Source organism: Eptatretus burgeri, chromosome 10, assembly GCF_056783735.1.
Source record: "Eptatretus burgeri isolate ZD-2024b chromosome 10, Ebu_testis_v1, whole genome shotgun sequence".
NCBI lineage: Eukaryota > Metazoa > Chordata > Myxini > Myxiniformes > Myxinidae > Eptatretus > Eptatretus burgeri.
Window position 1 is genome coordinate 41,323,442 of NC_140970.1, and position 21,689 is coordinate 41,345,130.

The 21,689-nt window shown below is 44.1% G+C and overlaps 1 protein-coding gene across 2 annotated transcripts in view; it reads right to left on the reverse strand.

The window, feature by feature from the left end:
- LOC147018392 (rho GTPase-activating protein 24-like) overlaps positions 1 to 21,689 on the reverse strand; it is a 241,847-nt gene that overhangs the window by 201,669 nt on the left and 18,489 nt on the right. Inside the window, exons 1-2 of one of the 2 annotated variants that reach the window (XM_085897986.1) lie at positions 13,232 to 13,816; positions 2,540 to 3,075 (exon numbers count right to left, since the gene is read on the reverse strand). In XM_085897986.1, the coding sequence (XP_085754112.1) occupies positions 2,540 to 3,075; positions 13,232 to 13,274 (579 nt within the window). In that variant the 5' untranslated portion in view covers positions 13,275 to 13,816. Of the gene's footprint in view, positions 1 to 2,539; positions 3,076 to 13,231; positions 13,817 to 21,689 lie in introns of those variants that run through there. The other variant, XM_085897987.1, reaches the window with a different exon arrangement.

Below are 21,689 nucleotides of genomic sequence, written 5' to 3' on the forward strand. Positions count from 1 at the left end.
CAAAAGGTAAAATCCATCTTTTATTGCAAATAGCCTTTGGCTGATAACAGCAATGATTGCCGATGATAGTGATGCTGCTTATAAAATCTTAACTCAAGAGACAATTTTCCTTTTCTGAAATCTCAGTTACAACAGGATTGCCGGTTGAGTACATGGTTATCAAAGGTATCATGGTACATTTGATCAGTCATGTTCTCAGAAGTTAGGGATAAAGCAAGCGTCAAGAAGGATACTACATTTGCGTAAAATTTAAAATAGGACTATCAAAATGGATGAGAATCGATATATAATGGAGCAAGTGTATGTATGTATGTATGTATGTATGTATGTATGTATGTATGTATGTATGTATGTATGCATATTTGCACTTCACACATTGGTTGGACAGGTGATGTGACGTCACCGACAATTGTCACCTGAAACACTGAACCTAAAGTGCCCAAAAGACCCCCCTGCCCCCCCCCCCGAGGACCCAAAAGACCCAGATGACTCTGAGGACCTAAATTGACCGTGTAGATCCAAAAGATTCCAGGGGCCTAAAAGACCCCAAAGACTGAAAAGACCCCGAAAACCCAATGGACCCTGAAGACCCCAAAATACCACAAAAACCCTGAAAGACCCCAAAGAACAAAAAGACCCTGAAGACCAAAAAAAGACTCTGAAGACCTAAAAGACCCCACAAACATGAAAGACCCGAAGACCTTTAAATATCCAAAAATGCCCCAAAGACGCAGAAGCCTCAAAAGACGGAAAATACCCTGAAGACACAAAATACTCAAAAGACTGAAAATACCCTGAAGATCAAAAAGACCCCAAGGACCCAAGTTAAATGACCAAAACACCCAAAAGATCCTGAGTACTAAAAAGACCCCAAGGACCCTGAAGACCTAAAATACCCAAAAGACCCCGAGGATGCAAAAGACTCCGGGGACCCCAAACACCAAAAAAGATCCAGAGGATACAAAAGATCCAGAGGACACAAAAGACCTGACAGAGCCAAAATATACAACAAGACTGTAACGGCCCATGGAAATTCTGCATCATGTAAAATGTGACTTTAGGCCCTGAACCACCCCCCCTCCCCCCCATGACACACCCACACAATCCCATGTCCTCAACCTCCCTCCTAACTCTAACCTCTCTGCCCCCCTACCACCATGTCCGAACTCTGTGCTCCCCTCCCCTTTCTTCAAATCCTCAAACCCCCTCCCAACCCAATGTCCTCAACTCGTTCCCCACCGCATCAAAAGCCTCAAACCCCTCCATCCCAACTCTGTCCCCCTCTCTGCCCTCTCTCCCCCACGCCCACTTTGTCATACCCTCCTTTCTTCTTCAAGTCCTCAACCGCCCCAAGCCCAAAGTACTCAATCCCCCTTCCTACCTTAAGTCCTGAACTTCCCTCCCCCATTCCCAACATCTCAATCTCCCTCTTCCAACTCCATGCACCCTCACCCCCAACTCCCTGTCCTCCCCTCCCATTTCTTCCTGTTCTAAACAACGTTACACAAATATACACAGGGGACTTTGGCACATGAGAACTCCATTTGGCCTATCATGCCTGCATTGTTCCTGTTCCCATTTGTTAAGAACAATGTTAAAAGTAAATAAAGATGCAACGTTAAATTCACTTGAATGGAGCTCCTCTTTTCTTTCTCACAATCACTTCCCCGTTCTTCCCTTATGCTCACTATCATTCACGGACCAGTGTTTGTATGTTTGTTTGTTTGTTTGTTTGTTTGTTGCGTGACTACTCCTACAGTTGTGGGCCAATTACATCCAGACTTACTGTATAGGATCAGCATGATCCCAATTGATGGATCGGGGCGTTTTTATCTTTGCTGGTGGTCTTGGGGGAGGGGGACGAATGCAAATTCTCTATGTAAATGTGCATCGTGTAGCGCTGCCTCCAGGTGGGGGAGGGTATTACAAGTCTCCACCATTTACAGAACAGTATTCCTGTCCCCACATTTTCCAGTGCAGTGAGGTGTTTTGAATTATAAGCAGTAGGTATGTTTTTGCTTTATGCACAAATCTTCATGGGGGCTTTTTTTGCCTCCACAACTCTGTCAGTTGCCTATACACCACCAAAATAGAGGTATGCATCAGAAGAGTACATGTTGCATGCTTGGAACAAGATTGCCCATCGGGCGGGTGCTCTGCTAGTTTAACCAATAAAAATGAAAGCTATCTTGCAATTTTCAAAGTTATACTGTGCATCACTTTATTAATCTCATAAGTGTTTAAAACATCATCACGTCATGTCCTATGCCTGCATAATGTACAAAACTCACTTCACAAGACACAGAGCCACAAATCCCTGATACACCTTTCCTCACAAGCATATTTCTGGGGAAGTAGAATGCCATGTGCTATTTCCAGAATGTTTCAGGCTCTGTTGTTAAAGCACAAAATATGAAGGATGGAAACATAGAAAGAAAATACCCATCCCCCATTTAGCTGCATAAATCAATATAACACGACGGCATTTGGCAGGAAACAGGCAGAAATAATGACCCAGGTTGGCGGTCTCACAACTTACCAAGATGCGGGCCTCCTCCTGGTCCTTGTAGTAATACAGCTGCTGGCCCTGCAGCACGAACCAGCGTGAATGCCAAGACTTCACAAAACCGCCCTGCTTCTTCAACCATCCACACTTGGCTTGACGACGTCTCTGCACCCTCACCACCGAGTCAGGTGTGGAACTGTTCGTGCTAAAACTATTAGGCTCATGGTGTTCAAGCTCTCTCAGGTGACAAGGAGAGACTCTATCTGGCCTTGGCCCAAGACCTGGTTCAGATGCTGCTAAAGGTAGGCCCATTGCAGCCAAACCTCCAGGTTCTGCTCCCCCCTGCCCATAGGCTGGACCTACGGCTCCTGTAAGAGGCAGAGTGGCCGAAGCATAAGGAATCTTCCTACTTTCAGAGCTGGATGGTGCTGTATGTTCGTGGCGCAGAGTGGTTGCTGTTGAAGCAGTGCCATGAGATTTTGCTGTCCCAACAGCATCACTTTTGGCTGACTTTCCTCCAGCCATACCTGAGTCCCCTCTGTCAGCCATCACCAGGCTTACAGACCGACCTGTTGCAGGCAAAAGAGGAGCTCCATTCAAGGTCTGTAACTGCATTACCAATACAAACGTTTTGGAGATAATCATCAGAACTTGCAGTGCAATATATTATCATCAACACTGATAATTATAATTCAATAACTTATCAATATGATAATGTTGCAATGGAGTTCCAGAAGCCACAACTACTGGAGTCCAAAAAAAGGGAGAACTGGGCTGAGGAAATCCCATCCAAGCTAAATTTTTTGGCAGAACATTCTTAGGCACAGGCAGTTAAATGTTATTGCTTAGAGTTCCGTGGAAGAAGTATCGAAGAGCCGTTACAGGAAATTAAAAGTTGTTAGCTTGCCTTGAAAGAAGTTCAATTAAAGTTAATAGCAATACATCTCTTAATCATAAGCATCATAACTCATACAATATAGCCTCAATACACAATGAGAACAATAAATTTGGTAACTAGAACGTAAAAAAAAACATTAAGGAAACAATGCTTCAAACAAAAGAAAAGGAGAGGAGGGGGCATTACCTGAGCAGCTCCAAAAACAGCATATTGTTCAAAGGTTATCTGGATTTTTGAACAAGTGTATATTAGAACCATTCCTAGAAAATACTGTTTTTATTATCAGTAAGAGAAAAAGAGGAGGAAAGTGAGGAGAGAGAGAGAGAGATAGAGATAGAGATAGAGATAGAGATAGAGATATAGAGATAGAGATAGAGATAGAGATATAGAGATAGAGATAGAGATAGAGATAGAGATAGAGATAGAGATAGAGATAGAGATAGAGATAGAGATAGAGATAGAGATAGAGATAGAGATAGAGATAGAGATAGAGAGAGAGAGAGAGAGAGAGAGAGAGAGAGAGAGAGAGAGAGAGAGAGAGAGAGAGAGAGAGAGAGAGAGAGAGAGAGAGAGAGAGAGAGATATATATATATATATATATATATATATATATATATATATATATATATATATATATATATATATATATATATATATATATGACAAAAAAAAATAGAGAGAGAAAGGTGAGGGGTGGAGGTGGGGTTAGTAAAGAGAATGATATGTTATGCTTAATGACCAAACATACACAAAAAAACAAACTCGTGTCAAAACAGCTGTACACACAATGACACAACAGTTTGTAAAGTAATCCGCTGGCACATCTGCAAAAGCTTTGATATCCCAGTTCTCGAGAATTTGTGGGAAGATGAATCAAAAGTCATTACTGAAAACATGGAAGTACCTACCACTCACGAACGACCGAATGATCCCATCAAGCATGAACATCGAAAACAAAGCATTGTGACCAAATATCATACTTAGGTACAAAAAAGAGAAGAAGGCATTGCTGATTGAGGTGTTAATACCAGTGATTTTGAACTACACAATGCAGAAATCAAGCAAATGACCAAACTCCAAGACCTCAAGAATGAAGTGAAAAGATCCTGGAAGCTGAAGAATGCCAAAGTTGTAGCAGTGATAGCTGGACCTACAGGAATGATGACAAAGAACCTCACAGAGATATTAAACAAAGGGGCAGTACCCCTGGGCACTCACCTTATATCGGCTGGATAAGATAACCAGGCAACCACTGGTAGGCATGGACGACCCACAAAATATATAGTGGAGAAGAAAGTAAATACCGATGGATTAATTTTTCTAATGTCATGAACAAACCTTGGTGCATCATGGGTGATAAAGGTTGTGGTCAAGTTTCATCAAAATTGTGTGTATGGTTTCAGAAAAGAAAGCAAAAACATATTTTGGAGGCAACCCCCCGTAGAACCCCTTAGACCCCGATTTTTCTTTAATGTTGTGAACAAACTTTAGTACATCATGGGTGGTGAAGATGGTGGTCGTTTCATCGGAATCGTATGTGTAGTTTTAGAGAAGAAAGCAAATACATATTTTGGTGGGCAACCACCCTTTCCCCATAAACTCTCCGAGACCCCAATTTTTTTTTAATGTCATGAACAAACTTTCGTACATCACGGGTGGTGAGGATGGTGATCAGGTTTCATTGGAATTTTATGTGTAGTTTTGGAGAAGAAAGGAAATACTTATTTTGTGGGGCAACCACCCTTAAATCCCTTGAGAGCCAGATTTTTCTAATGTCATGAACAAACTTTGGTACGTCATGAGTGATGAAAGTTGGCGTGAAGTTTCATCGGAATTGTGTGTATTGTTTCTGAGAAGAAAGCAAATCGCTCTTTGGGGAGGTAACCCACTCCTCCCCCCCCCCCCATAAGCTCCCTCTCTAGACCCCTTCAGACTCCTCTTTTTTTCATGCCATCGTGGGTGATGAAGGTTGTGGTAAAATTGAAATCTTATGTGTCGTTTCTGAGAAGAAGTTGCAAGTATTTGTGGACGGACAGACGCGCCATCCTATAAGTTCCCTGGAACTACTTTACAGGTGAGCGAAAAACCATCGCTGGGAATATTCCTACAAACGAACTACAGTTAGAAGCTGTCTGGGGCTCAGTGACGATCCTGAAGAGAGCCCTTGACACCAAACTTTGAGAACAGACAACATCACAGCTTGGTCCATGAATTGTGATAACTGAAATGAAGGTGGATACTTTGAGCCTGCCCTGGGAGGACTCCACTCGCATATGTAGATCCCAAACAAAACACACACACACACACACACACACACACACACACACACACACACACACACACACACACACACACACACACACACACACACACACACACCTGATCTGTATCTGTTTCACCTCAAGACACCCACCCACCACACATGGAGATCTATATATATCTCTATATCTATATCTATATCTATATCTATATCTATATCTATATCTATATCTATATCTATATCTCTCTCTCTCTCTCTCTCTCTCTCTCTCTCTCTCTCTCTCTCTCTCTCTCTCTCTCTCTCTCTCTCTCTCTCTCTCTCTCTCTCTCTCTCTCTCTCTCTCTCTCTCTCTCTCTCTCTCTCTCTCTCTCTCTCTCTCTCTCTCTCTCTCTCTCTCTCTCTCTCTCTCACACACACATACATACACATGTCAAGTTCTGTTATGGTAATACAGTTTATAATACGTACACACACATAAAATACATAAAAACGACAAACACAAAGATTCAGCTTGAAAGAGAGTTCTTTGAAAGCGGAATTCAAGTGGGAAATTAGCAAAATTTAATTGAAAAAATATATCAAGGAACAGAACACAAAATGACAATCTATGCTCTCTTCCTTCACAGCCGGATCACGCACGGCAAACCCGTTGTCGGATGGACCTTATTGTTTTTATATACGTATCAATGTCGAAAGGGATGGATTATATTAAAAGGAGATCGCACAAAAAAGGTAAAACAAAATGATGTCCTGTAAAAATAAAATTTCACGTTTTCAGCGGATGAGACACTTCCGAGGCACCAACCGCACGGCACCGCAGGGTCCAACACAGGCAGAAATGTATGTCTGTCGAATCAATGTTCCATTGACAGCATGGGTACTTTAACCGAAACGAACAACCAAGCAGCTTGGAGAGTGCTCACCAAGTGGCTTAAGCACTCAAGCAAGCACTCCAACGAAACGGTTGTGAAGAAATGGCTAGTTTGGCACGTGATTAGCCACACATGAAACGTCAAGCCACAAACTCTGACGTCCCCGGTGTTTATAAGCATTGCAATATACCCAGCGATGCGTAGCTATGATGAACAGGCATTCGATAACATGAGTGAGGAAAGTGAAAACAACAACTTTATCATTGAGAAACTGTTGCAGCCTGTTTCAAGTCAAGGCATGGGTGAGCAGGCCAAAAAAAACATGGTAACTTTAGACCCCAACATGGTTACCCAGGAAACGTTTTCAGACCCAGAGAGTGAGGTGGCCAAAGATTGCCTGATGAAGGATATAATTAAATAACGCCATTAATCATCTTCAAAAGGGGTGTTTTAATGAAGCAAAACACCCAATTTTCACTTCTACACTTCCTTGGAATTTTCTTAGGATGCATGCATAGATTCAGCATGTAAGGTTTTATGGTTTTGGAGTTATGGAGGAGACACATTGACACACACACACACACACACACACACACACACACACACACACACACACACACACACACACACACACACACACACACACACACACACACACACACACACACACACGTAGCCTTTTATTAGTACAGATTAAGATCAGTCGGTCAGTGAGTGGTTATTTGAGTGAGTGGTTATTATATATTTATATTTATATATTACTATATGTATGTATGTACATGTATGTATGTATGTATGTATGTATGTATGTATGTATATATATATATATATATATATATATATATATATATATATATATATATTTTAAGCTCTTTCTAACCACTGACTCATTGACTGATGTTAAAGATCAGTCACTTCCGTGTGGCGTAGAAAGCTGAAATTTTGTGTGCCGATGGACATCGAAGCAAATACACTGGGAAAAATCACAGAATTGTTGGACAGCATTCGTAAATGAAAATATAAATTAATTTTTAAAAAAATGAAAAAATGCAGGTGAATGAGCCGAGACAATGGGGAAGCCCAGTAATTTTGTGTGCTGACGGACATCGAAGCCTTTTTCCGACAGATGCTTTCCTACAAACATACATACATTTCATAGTTTTGACAATTTCATTCCTACAAAATATGTGTTTCCATATGTGTTATTTCATAGTTTTGATGCCTTCAATATTATTCTACGATGCAGGAAATAATAAAAATAAAACAAAAAACCCCCTTGAATGAGTAGGTGTGTCCAAACTTGACTGGAACTGGAGAAATGTGTGTGTGTATTTAAAAAATAGAACTCTGACCCTGAATGCAACTTGACATTAACATAATGTGCATAAATTAAATATTTAATCAATAGGAATAAATTCCTGCATTGGGCTTGTGTGAAAAAAATTCTGACTCAACTCAGGACTCAAACCCAAGGACCTCATCAATTAAATGGCAACAACCCACTGAGCTATTGAGTCTTCAGGCCAACCTCAGACCTTTCTCACACAAACACTACAAGCGATTAGAGGGGGAGGGAGAGCTGAGGTCTTGAAGTCACGTTACATTATGTGGAATTTCCATAGATCCCTGCTAGTAAAGATGTATTTTCTGTCTGTCCATCGATAGAATTGGCCGCACCTGTAGTAAGCCCATTATATTGCATACCGTTGGAATCGTTTTGGCAAATGGAGATGCAAGAAAACATTTTCAAGCCTACAGGGTAGGGGGTTCAGGGTGAGGGGAAGACCCAAATTCTCTCTGTAAGTTATATCGTACATTGCCATCCAGTGGAAGGTGCAATTACAAATCATCTTCTTGTCTATATCGCTAAACTCACAATTTGGACAACCAATAACCAGACTGAAAATGTTCGTCTATCCAGAGGCAATGTAATAGTCATTATGTGCACTATTGCCTTGTTGTGTCGTATTATTGCCTGTTTTGCCTGATATGTTATATTAAATAAATTGTATTTATCGTTATATGCTTATTATTACGAGCAGAGTGCCTGCTTATTACTAGCAGAGTATCCACCCGACAGGTGATCTTGTTCCAAGTAGGCAATGCGTTTTACTGATGCATACATTTATTTGGGCAGTGTATAGGCAACTGAAAGCTCTGTAAAGGCACCCCCCCCATCCCCTCCGGGTTATATGCATGAAGCAAAAACATACCTTCTGCTTTTGATTCAAAACACCTGGAAAAGGAGAATGTGGGGACAGGAATACAGTACTGCAGTTTAAATGGTTGAAACTTGTAATACCCTTCCTCAACTGGAGGCGGCGTTGCACCATACACATATACATAGAGAATTTTCATCGCCCCCCCCTCCTTCACCCCCTCGCCCCAAGACCACCACCAAAGATAAAAATACGACGATACATTCATTGGGCTGTATGCTGATCCTCTGCAACAAGCCTGGATGTAATCAGCCCAGAACTGTCGGAGGAGTAGCATGACAAACAAACACACAAACACCGGTCCGTAAATTATCGTCAGAATTATTATCATTGTTATCATTATTATTACTAGTGCGGGCCCGTATGTGCGTGCCCATATGTGCGTGCCCGTACATGTGTGGCCGTACGTGCAAAAAAAAGAATAATTGTGACGTCAATCATGACGTCATAAAAAAAAACTTTCAAACTGCGTACCAGAAACAACAACCACACAGGCCGTTCCTTCGCTCTCGCGTGCCAGTAGGTCCGTGGCCGTACGTGCAAAAAAAACAAAAAAACTTTCAAACCGCGTGTGTGGTGTGGTGTATGGTGTTCAGGCACGCATGGTGGGCTGAATGGCTTCCACCTGTGTTAGATTTCCTTATAAATCCTTGTTAGATGCTAATTTAGGTAAATTACATCATGAGAGATATGATGCAGAGATAAGAGATGTGATGTAGAGGTTTGAGGCTGGTCAAACCCAATTAAAGTGATTTACTGATGGGGTACTGATCAATATCAAACTGACAAACAAATGTTTTTAAAAATAAAAATAAATCGGGAGTATTGATTGTATGCTACGTGCGTGCCCGTACGTGCATTTGTTGGTGCTGTGACACGGGCAGCTCCTCACACTTCATGAAACTGACATGGGCAGCCCGTACGTGCGTGCCCGTACGTGCGTGCCCATGCGTGCAAAAAAAAAAACTTTCAAACCGTGTGCCAGAAACAACAACCGCACAGGCCGTTCCTTCACTCTCGTGTGCCCGTACGTGCGGGCCTGTACGTGCGTAGTGTGTGCCAGTAGATGCGTGCCCGTACGTGCGGGCCCGTACTTGCAAAAAAATAATAATTGTGACGTAATTCATGATGTCATAGCACCGTGTCCTGTCATTGGTTGGCAAATAAATGGCCGTAACTTGGGAACCGCTTGTTCGATTAATATCAAACCTTGAAAAGGCACATCCACAGGTCCCCAGCAATATTCCTGGCAAGTTTCAATTGCATCGGAACAGTGGTTGTCGAGAAACGGCGGTCGCAGACACATACACATACAGACAGATGGACAGACACACACACAGAGATGGCTGGAATTATAGATAGATTATTATTATTGCATTGACTGCTAAATTATATATGATGAATTCATTAGAATTATACATAGTACTTCGTTCTCTTTTGCTAAATTCTAAATTCCTTCTGCGAGAGAAAAGTGAGAGATACAAAGATAGAGAGCGAGAGATAGGGAGGTATGGAGATAGGGAGGGAGGGAGACAGACAAATGGAGAATGAGAGATAGAGAGACAGAGACTCAATCGGAAACAGTGAAACAGACAGATACACAGACAGAAACAGAGAAAGAAAAAAAGACAGACAGACAGACAAAGACAGAGACAAAGTCAGACAGAGAACATGAAAAGGACAAAGACAGAGACAGATAGACAGTGATCAGAGTGACAGAAAAAAAAAAATATATATATATATATATATATATCTAAAGCAAGAAAGAGAGAGGGATGGACAGTGAGAGTGAGTGAGAGATGGAGAGGTAGAGAAATAGAGAGGGGGGAGAGAGAGAGGGGGAGAGAGACAGAGACAGAGAGAGTGACTGGGAGGTACCAAGAGGCAGAGAGAGAGAGAGAGAGAGAGAGAGAGAGAGAGAGAGAGAGAGAGAGAGAGAGAGAGAGAGAGAGAGAGAGAGAGAGAGAGAGAGCGATGGAGAAGGAGAAGGAGAAGGAGAGGGAGAGCGATGGAGAAGGAGAGGGAGAGCAATGGAGAAGGAGAGGGAGAGCAATGGAGAAGGAGAAGGAGAGGAATGGAGAAGGAGAGCAATGGAGAAGGAGAGGGAGAGCAATGGAGAATGAGAGGGAGAGCAATGGAGATGGAGAGGGAGAGTGATGGAGAAGGAGAGGGAGAACGATGGAGGAGAAGGAGAGCAATGGAGAAGGAAAGGGACAGCAAGGGGGAGAGATAAATGGAAATGAGACAGTGAGATGGGGAGAGACAAGTTGAGAGACACATAGAGACACACAGAGAGATGGAAAGTGAGAGTGATGTAGTGCAAGGGCAATGTGGAAGGAGAGCGATAGAGGAAAGTGATGGAGAAGGAGAGCAATGTAGGAGAAAATAAGAGCTTGAGAGATGGAGTGAGAATGAAAGCAAGAGCAACGGAAGTGGGGATGGAAAGTGACGGCGACGGAGAGTGAGAAAGATGGAGTGTGGTGGAGTCGGAGAGTGAGAGCAGTGGAGAGTGAGAGCAACGGAGTGTGAAAGTGATGGAGATGGGGAGTGAGGATGATGCAGATGCAAAACCAGAGTGAGAGTGAGCAAGATGGTTGAGTGGGAGTGAGCGAGATGGAGAACAAGGGAGATGAGATTGAGGTCCAGAGAATGAGATGAAGACAAGATAGAGACAGAGAGAGTTGTAGACAGAGATAGATGGAGACAGAGAGAAATGGATAGAGAGGGAGAATAAGAGAGATGGAGAGAGATGGAGAGCAAGCGCAATGGACAATGAGAGCCATGGAGAATGACACCGATGGAGATGGAGGGAGAGAGAAAAAGACAGGAGAGCAAGAACAAATGTAACAAGGGAGAAAGAGAAAGAGAGAGAGAGAGAGAGAGAGAGAGAGAGAGACCGAGAGAGAGACAGAGAGAGAGAGAGAGAGAGAGAGAGAGAGAGAGAGAGAGAGAGAGAGAGAGAGAGAGAGAGAGACAGAGAGACAGAGAGACAGAGAGACAGAGAGACAGAGAGACAGAGAGACAGAGAGACAGAGAGACAGAGAGACAGAGAGACAGAGAGACAGAGAGACAGAGAGACAGAGAGACAGAGAGTGAGAGAGACAGAGAGACAGAGAGACAGAGAGACAGAGAGACAGAGAGACAGAGAGACAGAGAGACAGAGAGACAGAGAGACAGAGAGACAGAGAGACAGAGAGACAGAGAGACAGAGACACTGAGAGACAGAGAGACAGAGAGACAGAGAGACAGAGAGACAGAGAGACAGAGAGACAGAGAGACAGAGAGACAGAGAGACAGAGAGACAGAGAGACAGAGAGACAGAGAGACAGAGAGACAGAGAGACAGAGAGACAGAGAGACAGAGAGACAGAGAGACAGAGAGACAGAGAGTGAGAGTGAGAGTGAGAGTGAGAGTGAGAGTGAGAGTGAGAGTGAGAGTGAGATTGAGAGACAGAGAGTGAGAGACAGAGAGTGAGAGACAGAGAGTGAGAGACAGAGAGAGAGAGAGAGAGAGAGACGAAGACGTTAAACTTACATATAATTTTGGGAAAGGCTAAAATTTTACAATGGAGCACATTTACACTAGTCAGAGATAGCAGTGAATTTGTCTTAATTGCATCATCAACAGGACAAAATGGTAAAAAAAAAAAAGACAGAGAGGGAGAGACAGAGGTGCACAATAATGCAAAAACTTAACTCAACAAGTCCTGGTACACAGAACATTCAGACTCGTTGCTATTGCCAAACCCAAAATTGCAAAATAAATAAATGGATTCCTTAAAAGGTAGAAATCAAGTTATATTGTGGAGATACGAAAATACTGGTTGGTTACGTTGGTTAAAGTACCAACAGTACTTTAATTAGTACTCAATTTTTACACGACATCCTTACGAGCACAACAATATGGATCATTCAAGATAATAATAATAAAAAGCAAGCCGACTTCCCAATCATGCTCTCAATTAGAGTCAAACAACAATTCGGCTGAGAAATTAAATGCAAGCAAACACCACATATATATATATATATATATATATATATATATATATATATATATATATATATATATATATATATATATATATATATATATATATATATATATATATTCAACTCGGGAGGGATAAATTGTGGAGAAGGATCATTGTAAAAAACAAACAAATGGAGTTGGGTTTTTTTGAAATTGTGAAACACACAAACAGAAATAACGTTAACAGGCAGCAATTGAGAAAAAGGCGTTCCACGATTGGGTTGAACATCCTGGGCGATACGAGTTGGAACTAAAAATAAAACGCGCTCATTGCGACGGACGGTGCCGCGTCACGGACTCACGGCCCGATGGTAGGGGATTTGAGGGACAACAGGACGTGGGTCAGGGACAAACACGGACACACGGACAAAACACTGACGGCAAGGAGGTTTTTCTCCAGAAGGGGTGAGGGTTTTCGTAGGAACAAGGTGAAGGTCGTACACATACACGAGCATATGCAGATCCACACGTTCTGCCTTCGGCCCGTCATGCCCGCTGAGGGCGAAGATGATTAACAAGGCGCAGGGGTCTCCATGCAAGCGGACTCACGAGTCCTCTGGCTCTCCACGCCGCCTCCTCCTCCTCCTCCTTTTCTTGGGCCTCCTCTTCTTCCTCCTCCTCCTCCTACGGTCCAACCACAAAGACCTCCCACGATCACGGCTCCACCACAACCTCCTAATCCTACCGCTGAGCCACCACCACCTGCTCTTTTCACGGAAGCACCACGAAAACCACCTGATCCTCCCTCCTGCTCCTCTTTTCTCCGTCTCGAGGTGCTTCAAGCGTGTAGACCGCGTCCTGCCCACATGGACCCGCGACTACCAGCGGGAGCAGCACATCTCCGAATGAGAGGGCACGCGCCGTGAGGAGAACGTCAGGCGGTCTGTGCGAAAGGTGCGGCGACGGCTCAACCTTGGCCGGCCTGGCTCCCGCCCTTACTCCTCGCACGCTCGCCTCCTCCTCTCTCCCCTCCCTCTCCAGCATCTCCTTTGTATGCCATTCTTGGTTCCACTCCGCCCGCCTCGCGCATCACGACGTGTCCTTCGAAACGGACCAGTTCAAAACAGGGAAAACAGAATGTCAGACACCTTTGAGAGGTACTTGCCCCCCCCCGCCCCCTCCAACAAAACAAGAGATCCTCTACAAGGGAATTCTTCCCTGATGGTTTCTCTTGAAGTTCATTTCAGTTAGGTCTTCCCAGAGTTTAATTCAATTGTTCTCAAAAGCCTTTTCATATCTCCTCTCGCTGCTGCTCCAATGATATCAATGAACGATCCATGAGGACCACACATTGACCTGTCGCGATTTGAGTCACACAAGGAAGTTCTCGAGCATCACCTTGATATTCAATCACGTGACGAAGGAAATTTCGAATCAACAACGCAGTATAGTAGGCAAACACGAGATACCTACATGATCTACTCGTATGTGCTCAGGTGGGAACGCCAAAACCCCTTGTACGCCAACCTGCAGGCCACAGAAACTCCACTCCATTGCTCAACCTGCAGCAGGTTGCTGCGTTTCTGGACATTTTTGTTGATATAGTCATTATGGTTAAACAGCATTCCTAGTCACCAACAGTTCTACAAATGTAGCCTCATAAATAAGCTGATTTGATGTCCAGGGTTGTGTCAAAAAACACAAAAAACTCTCAAAGGATTGATTCACTGTGAGCACCATCACGTACTTCCGAGAGATACAGAGCGTCAGTTTTACCGAAGCAGTTTCTCGCCATGAGACATAGGACGTGAGGGCAGGCATTTGGAATTTGTTCAGGATAGCTCTCCTATTCTTCAGGAAGGGCACAGTTTCATTTTTGAGGTCCACCAATAATACTGGCAGATGGGAGACCCAGCCTTAACGTCCATCCGAGGGACAGCATACACAATGATGTCTTGCCCTGCATGCGATACACCAAGGTGACAGGTTATAGCTGGGCTGGGATTCAAACCCAGGCTAGATAGCTTAGTCGCGAGTGTGTGTACCTCCAGGCCATCCTGCCAGCAGGTGTGTAAAGTGCTCCACGGACGTTTCTGACCTCGTGTATATGATGGAGAAAAACATGAACACAACGGCAGAGTGAAAGCACCAACAACCACAACACCTTGCAACCGAGAGCAAGACCCAGTTCGACCACAGAGTGGTCTTTATCCTAAAGACCGAGACTATTGCCGGACAATATGCAACAGACGTTAAATATCCCACACAGTGGTAGTCATGGTAGAGCCAGGGTGGGGAGAGGGAGGGGTTACTGGGAGAGATGTTCCCTCTGCATGATGTGTGGTTGGTTATGTGTTTGTGTGGGTGTTCTCTTATGTAATAAAACAAAATAATTTTGACAACGAGGGTAAAATTTATAGATGAGGAGATAACACACAATGTGGTGAAAGGGAGAGTCTCATGTCCATTGTCCTTCATTTTTCCAATATATTATGTACATAAGATTTGATAATTAAAAAAAGGATTTTTTTTTCTGACGAACTACATGAGTACATCCTTTAGTGGATTGAAAACTACCGAGTTGTGCTCCCGAGACGAACCGTCAGCATCTCGTCTTCTCATTCTCAGAACTTTTTCAACAAACCTCGGGTTAACACGGCCAGTGCAAGTATGGTAGTTGACTCATATTTAAGCCCTTGTTCTTGCACATGGCAGCTTGACTGCCAGGTAGCTATTATTTTTGTCAGGGCACGACTATGCCACTGATGCTGTGCCCCTATACCAGTTATTTGGTACTCATTTCGCCGATCTCAGAAGGATGACAGGCTGAGTTAACCACACCTGGTTTAATTCAGCAGCCAATGGGGCTTAAACTCAGGACCCGAATATCCCATGCCAGCAACCACCCACCCACCCATCCATCCAATGGGACCATACTCTGTGCAGAGCGTTGGTGCTCCTTGGCTATGGGGCACAATCCTTGACGGGTCGCTACTCCGACACAGGATACCAGCAAGCTGGTACTCATTTTGCCGACCTCGGAAGGATGACAGGCAGAGTCAACCCCACCTGGAATTAATTCAACAGCTGAGGGGGCATTTGAACTCAGGTTCCTCGGATCCCAAGCCCACCACCCTAACCATTAACGCAACACCAGTCTAAGTTAAAACCCTCAAAACAAATTTATAATATTTTCTTACAACTGCCACGAGCCTCGATCACGTATTCAAAAAAAAAAAAAAACCATCCCCCATTGAATCTATAATACACCCTGCACAGTCCCCGAATGAAGACCACCATCAGGCAGTGGTCGAAACGTTGGACCTGAGAGCCTTGCCTGTTGTGGACGTAGCGATTGATACTAGTTGGTGGTGAAGTTTAGTCGGATTTCACTCGACAGTGGAATGAATCCAAACTCGTGGGACAGCTTGGAGGCGAGCACCCTGTTCCCAGCTTTCCTGCCTTGCGTCCACAAACACCACCGGCACTTGCTGCGGTCCTTCGTCGAGGTCTCCCATCGAAGGCAGGCTCGACTTCCGAGAGGTCTGTCGAGGTCGTGCGCATTCGGTGTGGGTTCGGTGTCGATGAGTCCCGAGAATGGGTGATTGGGTTTGTGTGTGTGTGTGTGTGGAAGCGGCACAGGCGTGATGGGCCTGGTGGCCTCTTCGTGTATACCTCGAGTGCGGATAACGTGGGAGACGTCACACGAGGCGGGACAGCAACCGCACGTAGGCTGCGTAAAACGTACGTGCGGGATGGTGCGTATTCAGACCACGAGTCACATCGTGAATCGTTCGCCCTCGCAACGTCGGCTCGACGGTGTTTGCCCATTCATTGATGGGAGAAAGGGGGAAATCTGCAAATACTACTCTGTCGAATCGTCATAATCCGTGATGGTGACGTTGCCGCAGCGCCGTGCAGGGGGAATCCCGTGCTGCGGAAATGTACCGCCGTACACCGTGTACGTGCGCTCGTGCTCGGAAACCCCGAGACGTGTACGCGCTTCGAGAGTATTGTAGGCGGGCAATGGAGGAACAAACGAGCCATTGGGATGGGAGAAAGGGTTGGGTGCAAAGGGGACGGGGACGGGGACGGGGCGGTGGGGAGGAGATTCCATAATACGTCCGTCTGTCCCGCACCACCACATCACCATATACATTACGCTCTATCGGGATTCCTTCCGAGGGTTTACATTTTGAAAATGCTGTGGGTGTATATATATATATATATATATATATATATATATATATATATATATATATATATATATATATATATATATATATATGATTTGTATCACAATGTATGTAGTGTGACGTGTAAGATTCCCATCACGCTGCTTTGAACTTGGCATTGCCAAGCAGATCATTCAACCCTGTCGATCTGAAACAGAACGCCTGGAAGCGCTTCGTCACGTCCAACACCGTGGCTCTGGGGTCTCCCCCGTGTGCCACGGATGGACTTACGTAGGTCTCGCTAAACGAGCCTTGACGTATCGCCATTGTCATCGCATTGCGATCCCCATGCGCTGCGACTCTGTGCGGACGCCTCGTGTGCACACACACGCACCTGTACCTGATGGGAATTTGCATTACTCAATCAATTCATCAACACACGGAAATTAAAATTGGGGAAAAACGCGCACACACGAAGTGGTAAAAAAAAAAAAAAAATCATTAATTACAGACGAATTCCATTTTTTACTATTAATAATGGATAATAATAGTTATAATGATAATGATAATAATACTAAAAATAATTAATAAATAAAGCATTCGTATTCTGAAGCTCGATTGCAGCAAGCGCAAGATTTTCTGTGAAAAGTACATTTGGAGGGCGAAGACCCTTTGAGCGAGTCGCTAGGCACCACGATCCGAAGGGAGAGAGAGGATTTGGGGGCAGGGCCGTTGAAGGGTGGTGTCATGGTGTGCCCAAAAGCCCATGTTGGTGTGCGAGTCACGCACCATCCGTCCAAACGGGAACTCCTCACTGCAGCCTTATAAGGGAGGGGATGGGGGCCTTAAAAAGAGACACCCAGTACCCCCGTTATATCATGTACAAACATGTCGAGACACACACACACACACACACACACACACACACACACACACACACACACACACACACACACACACACACACACACAAACCTGCTGTGCAGAATACTCATCAGATCGAAAGTTTATTTAATTAAACGCAACCTACCTTTCCATAGACAATCTTTTTATGAGCCTGCACTATATCTACACCGAGGCAGGGAAACCCCTTCCCTTTAAACCTCTACGGCGACCCGATCAAACGTCGCCAAGCCAGATATTTATTCGATTTACGAAGCGGGATAAAATGACATACCAGCGATGTTTTTGTGAAGGATGGCCGGCTTATTATCCCCCCACAAAGGATGGCGTGTTTCTCGACTGGTGCTGGACCAAGAAACGGTTTCGATTCGATCAGGATCGGAATCCTCATGGAACAGACAGACGTTGATGACGTCACTACAAGTGAGCCGTCAGTATACTCGATGTAAGTATAATACGTTCCATACTCGTACACCCGTTCGCAGGATCATCCATTCCACTGGTCCACTTCCCTGGACCCTTGTCCACTTGTGAGCCGCTCGGCTCATTCTGCTCAGAAATCCATTGCTTACTGCGCTTTTCATGGTTGTTGTTTTTTTTTCTTCTTCTTTTTTGGTGCAATGAGCAGGACAGTGAAGGGAATGGTGGGGGTTTGCGGGGGGGGAGGGGGAGGATTGGTGGTTATGAACGAATGAAGAGACTGAGACAGGGAAAAGGAATGTGAGAAGAGCAGGTGCATCGTAAGTAAGATATTATTAACGAATGAATTTTAGTTTGTTTTGAGATGGCCACAAAACAGTCTGTATACAATGTGCATCGACATATTACATTCACACTGAACCCCCCCCCGCCCCCCCCATCTCTCATAACACGCTTCTCCTTCCCTGGAAGAATCGATAGCGAGCTAAAATTAGGAATGATTTATTAATCATGTGTATTCAAGAGCTCAGATGAAATGTTATACTTTTGTGCTTTCCATCTTGCAGGATAAGACAGGGCAATAAGCTTCAAGAATGGTGACTTCCATTTTAAATAAGCCTTTGAGGACAGCACCATAGGTCGTTTTTCGTCTCCCCTCCTCCAAGGTGTTCCATTTCTTTCGAAATCAAAACATATCCCGAAAAAAACGCTGTCTTATATACAGTCTGTGCAGACACCAACACAGTGCATGAGCTTTCCAAAGACGCGAAGGTCGAAAGGTCTCTGGACAGCCTTAACATAACCTCCACAACCACAACGCAGCCTGGTGTTGGCTTCGTGGTTAGGGTGGTGGCTTGGGGTCCTAGGGTCCTGAGTTCAAGCCCCGTTGGCCGCTGAATTAAAATACACCAGGAGGTTGACTCAGCCTCTCATCCTTCCGAGGTCGGCAAAATGAGTACCAGTGTACTGGTGAGGGGGACACTGCGTCAGCGGCATAGCCGTGTCCCAACCAATGATGCAACCAGCAGCCACATGCTGCACTCGATAGAGAGAGACAACCACAACAGGTCGACGTGCCATCAACATTAGCATCGACACAATGGATACAAATCAAATCCCACTTTGCGAAATTATCAACAACTCTGTCCCATGACTTTTCTTTCGTGGGTTCTTTCCATCCCAAGGGAAGGAAATAAACATCACATCAATTCATCGCAGTTGGAAAAACCATGACTCATTCACTCAAGATCTAGGTTCATGGAATAGCAAGGTGAAACAGGGTTAACTAGAAGGGCACTCGGTGGAGCGCATACCTCAGCCACGTAATGCCTGATCCACAAGAACATATTGGGCCAAATACATTTTTGAAATATCATGCTATATATCGTTTATGACCTTATCTCTCAATGGTGAAGAATCACTTTAAAGACGATCAGATCCGGATTCGGATCTTCCCTAAAATTGAATAATTTCTTCCTTGTCACAGACCCAACGGGTCCACTAAGTTTCATCCAAATCCGTCCAGAATTTTTTGAGATATCGTGCTATATATCAGTTTTGGCCCAATCTCTTAATGGCGAAGAATCACTCAAAAATTCTAGTAGTCAGATCTGGATCTTCACCAAAATCTAATCCGTTCATCCTTGTCACACACCGAACCGGTCCACAACTTTTTGAGATATCCTGTACACAAACAAACAAAGTGAAAGGGGTGAAAACATAACCTCCTTCACCTGCGGTGGTGGAAGTAACTGGAGAGTTCATCGAACACATTACCCCACGCAGTGTTGAGAAACAAGGACATGGGTGGGCGCTGCGAGTGGTAAATTTGATTGGTCAGATGACCAAAAATGCCACAATATTTTGGCCAAAGTATTGCTAAATGGAAGGGTTTTGAAAGTGCTAAGAAGCGATTTGTTTTCTGCAATGTTCAAGTATATAATTCAATTGAAATAAAATAAAGATTTCACAGGTCGTACAAAAAGAAATCGGAAGTTTACTGCCGTTGATGCAGCGTCTTTTACACTACCTTATTTAACACATTGCAGTAGTTCCTAATGCCTGTTGTTTGTGTCCTTTCTGACGTCCTTAAAAACGGCTTACTGTTTGGAATGATTTTCAATTTCGTTTCACAAAAAGACAGGCAGACAGTAAAAAAAAAAAATTCTTTCACTCCTTTCTGCACATATGCAATCAGGCCAAATTCAAAGCCAAAATACTGATAAACTCCAGGTTCGTTTTCCAATTCATGTTCCGATTCGTGTTAAAAATATCACATTCAATTGAAATCAAGTTGTTCCTTGATCAAAAACTGATGTTTGTAGACAGCGAGACAGGCAGACAGACAGAGACAAAGTGAACCAATTGGTTCACACCGTTTTTTTGCTTCACGTGCACGGGGTAAAAAGGTAACATAGTGATAGTGGAGCCACGTACGGACATAGCAAGGGAAACGAACACACAAGAAAGGAGGAGAGGCAGAAACATAGCAATCTGCAAGAGTTAATGGGTTAGAAAAAGAAAATGTGTCGAGATGGGAGATGATATGACATGGTGGTGCACCACCTGCTTGAAATCCTGGAGTGAACAGTATGACTGAACAAACCCCAGAAGGCAGTTCCACAGACGGGAGAAAAGCAGATCAAAGGGTGGAATTGTGCAAATAGCCTGTATTTTGGAAGTTTAATCAGGAGGTGGTATCCTGGAAGAATGCATGCATTCTTGAGGACCTCAAGGGAGGGTGAGAGGGCTGAGAGAGGGAAATGAGAGCAATGCCAGAGGAGAGGATGTTAAAAAAAAAGTGAGTAAGGTGAGATCAATAGGCCTTGTGCTTCTTCTCATCATGGGAGATACCACGAATGCTGAGAGTTTTACATTCCATAAAATCCAGGAGAGACAAATGTGATTATGGGGCCCCAACCCATAGGGAAGAGCAGTGCTCCACTGAACAAAGACCTTGAAGGCCATGAGTCGTTCTGATTTTTAAAGGAATGACTTGAATAACGTTGAATGCCCAGTTGATGATTGACTTTAGAGGCCAGCTTGGCGAGATGGCTAGATGGTAAGCTCGGGAGAGGGCATGGCTGATGGTGAGGCCTATAAGTTCAAGAGACAGAACCTCGTCCTGCATCTGACGTTGGAAATATGTAGGTGGGTTCACTCGACAATCTTTCCAAAGTGACAGAGGAAGACAGAGATTTACCAGCATTGAGATGCATGTTCCGTTTGTCAGACTAGCATATAATCAATTCCAGATCAGCAGAGCGTGATGTAGCTTCTACCTATCGGTCAGTGGGAATGGGTACTCTGTGGACACAATTTGGAGTCATCTCCAATTCGAAAAGAAGCATCAGAGAAGTCATTTATGCAGATGAGGAACAAGACTGAGCCAAAGACTGCCTTGGGGCACTCCAGCCTCCTCTTAGAGAAGAAAGGAGAGGGTTCCATTGAAAGCTGACGCATTGAATG